This window comes from Bos indicus x Bos taurus, chromosome 15 (assembly GCF_003369695.1).
Source record: "Bos indicus x Bos taurus breed Angus x Brahman F1 hybrid chromosome 15, Bos_hybrid_MaternalHap_v2.0, whole genome shotgun sequence".
NCBI classification, from domain to species: Eukaryota; Metazoa; Chordata; class Mammalia; order Artiodactyla; family Bovidae; genus Bos; species Bos indicus x Bos taurus.
Window position 1 is genome coordinate 46,308,209 of NC_040090.1, and position 12,228 is coordinate 46,320,436.

The window sequence follows — 12,228 nt, forward strand, 5'->3', positions numbered from 1 at the left end:
TACTATGTAGAAAAGTGTACTTGTACATTTTAGAAGCATTTTAAACAAACAGGATGCCTAATTGCCTCATTTCCTGAACGAAATCTAGGTAATCAGGTTTATTTCAGTACTCCAATTTACTGATAGGAATAAGTCACAGAAGAATCAGGAAGTAACCCTTATTTCTTTTCTTTGTGTTCTTTTAACTTCTTACTTAAATTTCATATCTACTTTATCTCTGCTTTGGAAAAGAATATAAAAAGCCTGGTGTTACTTAAAAGAGCAAAAGCATTTATGAAAAAAGTAAAGAAAAGGGACTTAGAAGAGATGATTTAAAGTAAATGTCTTATATGCATGATAAGAACTAAGAAAGATTATATGGACCTAAATTATAGTCAGAAAGGATGGTACATAAACAACTTTTTCAATGTAAATGTAACTAACATGTTACGTAAACAGCTTTTTCAGTGTAAATGTAACTAACACTGAATCTTTATAAAATCAACATCCTTGGGAAAACTTAAATATAAGACATATTTATCTCTCTGAGATGGTTTCATGTCTGCTCATAGGGGAAATGCATAAGAAGCAGAAACGGTTTTATGTCAATTTCACTAAAAAACCTATTCAGAGTGGTCAAAAATGGAATATTCTGGTTTAACATTTGGATTAACCAGAGAATATTTTCAAAAATTAGGATAAATATTCTTAATGTGAAAGGTGTTCTGAATTTAATGTAGTCATTAATTCAGAAGCTCAGAACTCTGCAGTTTAGCCTCTATGTACATTAGCATTGTACTTAAAATACAAAAGATTTAGGAAATAGGGCTCATCCCCGATCCTAAGCTTGGCCTCTAAAAGTAGTTTTTTCAGGGTACATCTACTTTTTAAATTGTCAGTTGCTTATTTCTCATAAAACTATGAATAAAATGTACAAAAGAAAAAAATTTTGGTTAAACTATCAGGAATTCAGAAACCAATTTTTAAATAGGAGGAAGGTAAATAAAAGAGCAGTATAGAATGTGATATTTGGAGTAAAACATATTCATTCTGCTTCTCCTGTACATGCTAAAAATGTACAGTTGCTCCCTGAATGACGTGGGTTTGAACTGTGTGGGCCCGCTTGTGTGCAGTATCTTTTTCAGTAGTAAATACTACAGTTCTACACCATCTGCGGTTGGTGGAATCCATGGATGTAGAATCTCAGATATGGAGGAAGAACATGTAGGGAGGGCCCGCTGTAAATGACACCTGGATATTCAACTGCATGAAGGATATTGGTGCCCCTAACTCCCAAGTTGTTCAAGGATTAGTTGTACTTTGTACTGATATTTTCATGTACCATCTTTAGCATCACATTTACAGCATGTTAAAGGGTAACAATTTTAACCACTGTTAAATTATTCAACAGGGGCTGAACAGTAGGAATAGTTTACCAACCCCACATCTGAGGAGGAGCTCGGGAACCTCAGGTCTGCCACCTATCGACCAGACTTCTCCAAGGTGGGAACGCAATAATGGCAAACGGCCTCACCAAGAATTTGGCATTTTAAGGTAAAATCCCAGAGCGTTTTCAAGAAGCCTGAATCTCTTACAGCCACTCTGTTTCTGTGAATGAAGTGTGAAATAATTCTGAAAGCCTAAAGGAACCCTGGAAGTGTTTTAGGTATAGGACAGCATGGTTGTAACGTGGCCTGGTAGAGAAACTGATCCTTAAAAAGAAGGTAATCTGCCTTCTCCACCCAAAACAGGCAAGTTGGGTACAAAGCATGCTGGAGACCTAAGAACATGAACCAGGGAGGCAGTGTAAGAAAACGAGAATCGGTTTTAGATGTGAAACTGGGAAAGCCACGGTAGAGGTGGCCAAGTTAGAGGCAGTCATCATCCACGGCTGAGTTTTCATGTTGGTCAATAGTTTCTGACTTGTGAAAGCAGGAGCACCCCCAAGGTTCACCCCAGATGCTGCCTCAGACGTGAAGTATATCGGTAGCAGGACACTTTCAAGCCCTTTCCTACTGGGGAATTAAGACTACTAATACATTCTGTATCCTGTTGAGGATTTACCTGGAACTAAGCAGTGCTTATCCTGCAAAGGAAGTGCGTCGGTAACTACAGCCAGGTGAGGCTGGGAGATAGCAGGACCTGATCTTCTGAATGTAAGCATATCCATTTACTCTGCAAACAAAGGATTCGGTACTTTGCCTTTTAATGGCCAGGACAGATATTTATCTCCTGTGTGAGTTATAGGCGTCTATGTAGTCAGTTATATAACCATAGTTAATAAAATTGTAATCAATGTAAATTTCCTATTAAACCATTCTTTTAGGACTGAGCATGTGTTGGTCTTTAATAACTTGATCTGTGTAGTTACACATTTGAAACAGTAGGTGGCAGTGTTGGATCAGAGCTATTTCTGTTCAACTGTATTAGCATTTTATATATGAAATATCAGAGAATTGTAATTTTCCAGATTCTTCTGTGATTTATTAATTTGAATCTTCTACAATACGTTCAACTAAATGAAACTGCATTTTTGTAAAAGAAAAACAGTGAAATGATATATAAAACAAGAATGGATTCAAGTGTGAAGAGAACGTCACAGGAAAATGAGCTTTGGTCCAAAGCTTGCCCAGAGCTTAAACATGATAATAGTTTTTGTTGCTGTTGTTTGTTTTTTTTTTTTTTTTATAACGGAAGCAGGATATGACGAAATAAATGACGTTAGGAACTGAAAATACGACAGGTATTTCTTAACCCTGGGAGACATCATCTTGAGAATAGTTTTGAGTTTAAGAAAGAATGATGAAAATGATTCTATTTTTTCATCTTTCCGTCACACTGACGTAACAGCAACGCTTTTAAAATTAAATGTCTGATACATTGAGTTAAGGTTATTTTTATCCTACTGCCTCCACATAATCGATAATAAAATAGAAACATGGTCCAAGGAAAACTAATTTTTATATGAACATATCAGAACTAAAGGTAAATGCAGGCAGATTCAATATATTTACTTAATATTCATTAGAACAAAATTATTATGCCTCATAAAAGATTTAGAACTTTAAAGTATAAAGTAATTGGTGGTATTATGAAACATCTCCTTTAAAGAGGTGAGGTTAGAAGGAATTTTTCTAGGGTGCAGAAGCTGAAGCTGCTCTGTAATGAATCTCTAAGTGTACTTTGAACATAGGGTAAAGGGGAACATGTGAAGCATTTACAAGCCTCTTCCTTTTGAAATTCAAGTCTCTGGATCAGTGCTGTCCAGTAGAGATGTCACGATGGGAATGTTTTATAGCTGTGTGTCCAGTTTGGTTGCCGCCAGGTATGTGTGTCTGTTGATCACTTGAAATGTGTCTATCATGACTAAGGAACTTAATTTAAAGTTGATTTGATTTTAATTAGTTAAAATACAAAGAGCCATACTCAGCTGTCATACAGACCTAAACGGCAACCGTATTAGACCGCACAGCTATAGATCTTTAATATGGTGACGTTTTGTTTGGGGACCTTCAGGTTTTAGAAGCACAGAACTAACAGGCTTGTGACTGAACTCATGAGGCATTCGTTTCAAATTTATTAGAGTGCTCCAGAATGGAGAGCACATTTCCTGGTTTTGATATGAATGTAGCTCTACATTCTGATCATAAGCTTCTCTATGATTTTAAATGACCCTGCCCATGATTTCAACATGATGTAAATATTGAACCTCTTGTTCCCTGAAACTGTGTCTGAAACCTCATTTCTCATCTCTCCGGCTGCTTTTCCCTCTGTTACTGTTATTCTGTCCTCATTTCCTGGCACAGTGCTGGCTGTAATCCTCTCGTTTTGTGGTTGCTTACAAAACTGATCTACCTAGAAAACCTTGGTGTTGTCTTTACATCCTGTTGCCTTACTCTACAGATAACAGCTGTCACGTCTAATCTCCAAAGCTTGTTACCATTCTGTTCCCTTTTCCCTTTATCACTTTGCCTACATTATTTCATGCTTTCATTATTGCTTATGTGGGCTGTTGAATTATCCTTCCCATTTCTAATATTCTTCACTACCCAATCCATCTTCTACCTTCCACCACAAATTGTCCTTAAACAAAATTGTAATTATATTGTTTCTTCTAATCATTAAGTTTTTGAACCTTTATCGTGCCTGTAGAATACTGTCCCAATTCCTAGCCTGAGATTTGAAATTCTGTTAATCCCTCATGACAAAGCTACACCCTTACTTAGAAAAATTAAACAGAGATAGATGAGCAGTCCCTCAAAGAGGAGTAGAAAAATGGTTTGGGGAGCTCTCTACATGAAAATAACAGGCACATAAGTTGTGTTAGAGTCTTCCTTAAAGAAGACACTTCCTTGAAGAGGAAACTTCATTGAAGTTTTCTCATAAAACTTTTTTAGTTTCACTCCCTTAGAAAATTAAGCTGAATTATACTTTTTAGCTGCCTTATTTGTGTAAAGTGTAATATAGGACTTAATTTTGCTTTTTTTTTTTTTTAATGCTTTGCCTGGAGAAAAAAAAAGAAGTATTATAAACTTTGTGGTAGGTATACTAGGCAAAACATAAGAAGAGGTAGTTCTAGTTGAACAGCTGCTGTGTTACCTATTCTTCTTGCCAGTGTTCATCTCAGAGAGGACTTGAGAGGTTAATTAAGAAGGCCATTACTTTTTAACACTAGAATAACTCCAGTATCACTTTCATTTATCTGAAACTCCAGGCAAGTTAAACTGTTTGATATTCCCTCTGTTTGTGCACATGTGTGCCCCTCTACCTAGAATAGACCTCTCACCCTTACTTCTGTGTGTCCTTAAAGACTGGGCTCAGATGTCACAGCTACAGAGTAACACCCTGACACCCCCTCCTTTGTTCTCTAAGGAAAAGTAATCTGTTTTGCCTCTGAGTCTCCTTAACACGTTTTCTTTGCTCTTTCATGGAAATTTTCATTTCCTACCTGTTTTAGACATTATGACCCTTCTGAGACCTGCTGGACTACTGTGAAGAGTTTGGGATTACATTAGATCTTTGAAGATAAAAAGCTGCTTATCAAGTATCTTGCAGGAGTATGCTATCCACATGACACTGGATACTGTTTTCTGCTTCAGTTTCAGACGTAGGATGAAGTTTTGCTGGTCAGGAAATTCCAGCAAGGTTGAATTTATGTTTTGAGGAGTTAGCTGACAGTTGAATTATCCAGGCACAGCGTTAGTATCTAGAGTTGAAAGCTTGGCTGAACTGTTGTCCATGGATTGCTGGGACCCAGACCCTCCCTGTGGACAGACGGTACAAATTCAGAGCTCACAGCCCATTTCCTTTGAACAGATTTTCCCTGGGGAAACACAGGCAAATCCCATACCAAAACTTTGAGGGCTATCAGCTGTAGGTACTCCCACACCAAAGAAAGAGGCTTGCCTTTAACCTATTCTGATTCATCGTTCATCATGGAAAGTGCTCTTTAATTAAACCTAATAATGTTGCCTGGCAATAGTATGTCCCCTAAATAATGTACTTGGGAACCAGCTTCTCAATTATGTGTCTCATAATTTATTAGCGAATTATACTAAAGCCTGGACCCTATTTGAACTGCAGAGATTCAAGACAGCTAACTGGTGTCATCCCACTCAGTTCTTAAGATAATGACTCTGCAAAATCTGGACATTGTACAGCCAACAAGTTTTTACAGCTACTTAAAAAATAATAATACATGAAGTGATATAAACCTTGTCAAGGTAATTTGCATTGATTGTCTTAGAAATCAGCTGTTAATATATGGTTTAACTCTATGACCATAACATTTGACATCTCTTGCAATGTAATTCTGACTTTAATCATCTTCCTGCCAACTATTAATAATCACTGGGACTCCTAGCCTATCTTGCCCTCTATTTTCTTCAGTATTGTTTTATATATCTTATTACAGTAAATATTTATCTGGTTTTAGGCAAAGAATTAATGGGATGATTATGGAACTGAGCTGAAAACCTGTAATTTGACCTATACTTCTCAATTCTAAACAACTAACCATTTTAATTACTAGAAGACACCCCCTCCTCGCCCCCCGTTCAGGTAGAAGACTAGGGAGTGTGCTTCAAGGCTCTTCTGTGGAGGAGAAAAACCTGTCTTTGTTTTGAATATTAATAAGGAAGTAGGTGTTGGTAGAGTACACAGATTGTTCTATTTGAATATTGCCCTGGGTGGCATTGCTACTCTTCTTTCCCCATCTCTCCCACTCCTTTTGAAGGCAATGAATATTCAAATACAAAGAATGATTGCACACTGGTAGGGAGATGAGTTTATTGAGTGTGATTATGTACATACTGCCTTTTTTTTAAACGCTGTGAACAAATTATTATTACTATTAGCTTGAGCAAAAAAATTACAAAATCTAGTGGAGAAGGAAATGGCAACCCACTCCAGTGTTCTTGCTTGGAGAATCCCAGGGTCAGAGGAGCCTGGTAGGAGGCCATCTATGGGGTCACACAGAGTCGGACACTACTGAAGCGACTTAGCAGCAGCAGCAGCAGAGGCTAGATGTTATCGTAGAAGTTCTTTATTCTAAACCTCTAATTTTAACAGATGGAGAAACACACAAAAATAACATCAGAATTGTCTTGTGGAAAGAGCATACACTTCAGAGTCAGAAAAATTTAAGAGTCAGAGAAATTTGAAGTTGAATTTTATCTCTGCCACTGTGAATTTTAGCTTAACACAATACTAAGCCTCTCAAAGCCTCAGGTTTCTTATCTAATAACAAAGTGGTTCAGATGACTAAAAGAGATGAAGTATGCAAATTACCTAAAATAATGGATGATACGTAATATTTAAAATAGTGCTATTATTTTTATAATTTTTATTCACGAAAATTTTTCTGTTGATAAATTGGTTGCCAACTGTTTTTACAAGCCTTCTGTTTGTTATCCAGAATTTTTTTCTCTCATAAGATTATAAGACAAACTAGATTTAGAGAAAAAGGCCCAAAGAAAGCCCCAAAGCAGGAGTTAGCGAAAGAGTCCGTTCACTCAGAACTGGAGAGAGAAAAGATCTGTTCTCTTGAAAAGTGAGAATAGCAATCTAAAGACAAGATCATTCATTTAATCCAGTAATGTCTCCTGAACACCTTTACCAGGCACTGACTGTGCTGTATCCACAACTGAATGAAGAGGTGTATCTTATGGCCCCTGAAAGGAATTCACAAGTTAGTGAGGCATAAGAATCTGTGAACACTGAAACTGTAATATGGTATGGATATATATAATAACAGACATGGACAAAAACCTCTAAGGCCACAGAAAAATAGATCTTTCTTGAGTAAGGGTATGGGAGTACACAAAAAATGGAGTTGGAGGGAGGGGGAAGCTTACTGAGAACTCAGCCTATACTAACAAAATGTTGAGTGAAAAATAAAGACTCGAGATTTGTTCTTAATCCTGTGGCAAATTGCCCACATCAGGGTTGACTAACAGAAGAAAACAGGCTAGTGAATATCTAAGAAAGGAAGTACTATATGTATGGCCCTCGGCCAAGGGCTTTAAAATATGTAATCTTAAAATGCATTTTATATATCAATTGGTATACTGTGATTGCTCACCTCTATTTAATTTCTTCATAAGAACCCTAAAACCTACAATAAATATTTCAGTTACAGGATATGACTGTGTTAATGGGCAATCAATTATCTGTGCAGAAGGGGAGCAGAAGATGGTGAAAAACTGTATGTTTTAGGTCAGTAATTGTCAGTGAGGTCCCTGGACCACCTAAGCACTTGTCAGACATGCCAATCTGTGACCTTTTCCCAGACCTATTGAATCAGAAATCTTTGACTCTGAAGTGTATTTCACCAGTCACTGGTGAAATCCAGTGATACGGATAACCTGCTTCTTTCCAGGGTTCAGCAAATTACAGCCTATGGATCTAATGAGGCCCATACCTGTTTTTTTGTCAATAAAATTATATTGAAAACCATGATTATACTCATTTGTTTATCATTGGTTAAGGCTGTTTTTATACCGCAGTGGCAGAATTGAGTAATTGCAGAGACCTTATGGCCTGCAAAGTCCAAAGTAGTTACTACTCGGTTCTTTACAGAAAAGTTTGCTGGTGCCTGGTTTACTCTGGATGTATAAGCAGATATTTGCTAATGAATTGAAGACCATAAGGAAAAAATGAATTTTTCATGTTTTTAAAAATCTTAACCTGTTATCTTTCCCTTTTAGTCAAGGATGCTATCTAAATGGGCCTTTTAGTTCAAATCTACTGACAGTCCCGAAGCAAAGGTCATCATCTGTATCGTTAACTCACCATGTAGGTCTAAGAAGAGCTGGTAAGAAATCATTCTTTGTGACTTAAATATGGGAGGTCTCAAACTATATGGTAGTGCAAACTTTTCATTACCTATTAATAGCTGAGAATATATTTTCTCAGATACGAACAGAAACTATTCTTAGCTGAGAACAGGGTTTTAATTACCTATTCATAGATGAGATGGTTGGATGGCATCACTGACTCAATGTACATGAGCTTGAGCAAACTCTGGGAGATAGTGAAGGACAGGAAAGCGTGGTGTGCTGCAGTTCACGGGGTCGCAAAGAGTCAGACACGACTTAGCAACTGAAGAACAACATTCATAGCTAATTTTGAATACCATTTTATGTGTTCTGAGTTAACATAAAACTAAGCAGTTTGGGTTGGCTATTAGTTGACAATTTGCTCATTCATTTGTTAATTTTTGAACATATACTATGTATCAGGAACTTTGTTAGACACTAAGGATTCAGGGATAAAATATAGAACTATTTAACCTGAATAGCTGTAGACAAAGAACAAAGGAAAACCCTCAGTAAAGGGCATTCTTTTGTAGCATGGTCATTGTAGAGGGAGGAAAAAAAAACTTAATATGAGAGTAGGAAAAATCCTGACTGTATCCTATATCCTAATAAACCAAAACAAAGCAAAGTGAAAGCAAAGTCGCTCATTCGTGTCCAACTCTTTGCGACCCCATGGACTGTAACCAGGCTCCTCCATCTGTGGGATTTTCCAAGCAAGAGTACTGGAGTGGGTTGCCATTTCCTTCTCCAGAGGATCTTCCTGACCAGGAATCAAACCCGGGTCTCCCGCATTGTAGGCAGACACTTTACCATTTGAGCCATCAGGGAAGATATATCCTAATAAGCCACCCTTAATAGAATCTTTGGGGGTGAGGTGGGGGCTATTAATTGACATATTGTTTTAGGTGTACAACAAAATGATTTGATGTTTGTATATACTATAAAATGATCACCATAATGAGTCTACTTAACATCTGTCACCATAGTTACAAGTTTTTTTTCTTGTGATGAGAACTTTCAAGATCTATTCTCTTAACTTTCAAATACACAATACAGTATTATTAACTATAGTCACCAAAGATGATGAAATGGCATATTTAAAGTATTGCAAAAACAAAAATTGCCAACCTGAAATTCTTTATCCAGTGAAGATATCCTTTAAAATTTAAGGTGAAATAACAAGTTTTTTTATACAAAAAAAGGTAAAATGTATTGCTTGTAGATGTGCACTACTGAGAATTTAGCAAAGAAAGTTCTTTAGGAAGGAGGAAAGTGATCCACATTGAAGCATGGATCTGCAGGAATGAATGAAAAGCACTGGGAAGCCTAAATATGTGGGTGCATGAAAACAATGACTCCCTGCAGTTTGCATAATGTATAAAGAAGTATATGGAAACAGTGGCATAAAGGGTGGGGAAAGGGGTACATTGGATATACTAGCAGTGATTGAAAAGTACTAAAAAGTTCTTAAACTTAAAAGAAACTAATACTTCAAAGATGTACATTGTAATATCCAGTGTGACAGTCAAATAAAAAAAGTGTTAGTTGCTCAGTCGTGTCCAGCTCTTTGCTACCCCATGGACTGTAGCCCACCAGGCTCCTCTGTCCATGGAATTCTCCAAGCAAGAATACTGGAGTGGGTTGCCATGCCCTCCTCCAGGGGATCTTCCTGACCCAGGAATCAAACCTGGGTCTCCTGCACTGCAGATAGATTCTTTACCATCTGAGCCACCAGGGACAAAAATAGGAGCAAAAAACTAAACTGTTGCAGAATTTTGGAAGTTAACAAAGGCCAGAGAACACACTAGAAATCATCTGTACAAGAGAAACTACTGAACCTTGGTGAGGCATTAGGTTCTGTGACAATTTAATTGAAAGCAGTTCCCAAACCCTCTCTCCCCAGCTCGGTGGTACTACAGCTAAAAGCCACTGGCTTTGCAGTCATTAGAGTCTGACCTCTTTAAAAACTGCATTAAAAGCAACAACCTGAGAGTACAGTAAATGTTTTGTCCAAACTCACTGGAAAAAGTCCTTGTTCCCAGGTTGTTGTGGATAATTCATTTGACTGAGAGCTCAGCTCTTCAGAAAAATAACAGCAACAAAAAACACCCACACCCTCTGCCAGTAACATTTTGAGTGGGTAAAGCTGTGATATCAACTGAGGCAAACAAGAACTGACTGGAAATTTAAAAGGAAATCCTGGACACTAGATGACCACAGGAAAGTGAAAAGCTCTGGTATATTCCTGAAGATCTACTAGGCTGAGCACATTTTCAGGGCTGTGCACATGCTCAGGAAAGATGTGTGAAAGGAGAAGGCCCTGGTGGCTCCACCTGTAGCTGACCTTGAAGTGCTGCACAAGCAGGAAGTAAAAGCTAAAGCTGTTTTGTAAACTGCCTGGAAATTTGAAGTTGTAACTTTTCAAACATATTCTCATCAATAGATGACGACACATAGGCAAGACATTTAAAGAAATTTTCTGTCTCAACTAAATCATACTGACCCACGGGTGACTCTTAAGAAGTCAAGCATAAATCAAAGAGGAAAGGGGGAAAAAAGGCATCAGAGCACTCAGTGGCTACACACCTCAGTGAAAAAAAATCTACATTATGAGTTCAGGAGATCACTCAATGAATAGTCAGAAATAAAATGAACAAATACAAAATAAGCCACATAAACCTTGAGGGTGGGAGAGATCTGATACTAGAATTGTTACAGTATAGTATCTAAAATGTCCAGTTTTCAATAAAAAAAAAATTATGAAGCATGCAAAGAAACATGAATTTTTTGCCATGTAGACAATGAAAAACAGCCAACAGAATTTCCCTGAGTGAGCTTGGAGTTTGGATTTAGCAGTGGCTTTGAATTTGCTACCATTATATCTTTAAAGAACTTAAGGAAACCATAAAGTAAGAAGAGTATGACAACAATATCTCACTAAAGAACGAATTTAAAGAACTAGAAATTATATGATAAAATTATAAAATAATTTAAATAATTATAAAATAGTCATCACTTCTACTCAATATTGGGTTAGAGGTCTACCCTGAGAAGTTTAGGTAAAAACAAATGAAAGGAAGATGTAAAACTATTTGCAGACAACATCATCCTATATTTATAAATCCTAAGAAATTCCTTAAAACCTATTACAACAAATAGACAAATTAATCAGTGTGGCAGGATACAAAATCTGTATGCAAAAATCAGTTACATTTCTATATACTAGCAATGAACAGTGCAAAACTGAAATTAAGAATTCCATTTAAAGTTAGCATCAAAAAGAATAAAATGCTTTGGGATAAATTTAGCAAAACAGTGCAAGACTTGTACACTGAAAACTATAAAACGTTGAAATTAAAGAAGACCCAAATATGATTTTGTTGTTGGTTGGTACTGCACGGCATGTGGGATCTTAGTTCCTCATCCAGAGACTGAACCTGAGCCCCCAGCAGTGGACGTGTGGAGTCCTGTCAGGGAATTCCCAGATAAATGGAAAGATATCCCATATTCATGGATCAGAAGACTTGGTGGTGTTAAGAGGGCAATAGTCCTCAAATTGTTCTAAACTTAGTACAATCCTTAACAAAATCTGTGCTGGCTTCTTTGCAGAAATTTGACAAGCTGATCCTAAAATTCATGTCTGAATTCAAGGGACCCAGAGTAGCCAAAACAATCTTTAGTAAAAAAGAAAAAAAAAAAAATGGAGAGACTCATTCACACTTATAAATTTAAACTTGCTACCAAGCTGTGGTTATCAAGACACTGATTGACAGTGACACTGGCCTAAGGATATTCCAAATCAATGGAGTAGAATTGAGAGTCCAGAAATAAACCCTTACACGGTCAACTGATTTTCAGCCAGCGTGCCACAGTAATCCAGTGGGGAAGGAATAGTGTTTTTAATAAATGATGCTGGGACACCTAGATAGAT

At 37.1% G+C, this 12,228-nt stretch overlaps 1 protein-coding gene across 1 annotated transcript in view; it reads left to right on the plus strand.

Annotated features, from left to right (window-relative positions):
- Positions 1-12,228, plus strand: part of PDE3B (phosphodiesterase 3B) — a 162,037-nt gene that overhangs the window by 109,050 nt on the left and 40,759 nt on the right. The window contains exons 4-5 of the mRNA XM_027563346.1: positions 1,391-1,533; positions 8,187-8,293. Of these exons, the coding sequence (XP_027419147.1) occupies positions 1,391-1,533; positions 8,187-8,293 (250 nt within the window). The remainder of the gene's footprint in view (positions 1-1,390; positions 1,534-8,186; positions 8,294-12,228) is intronic.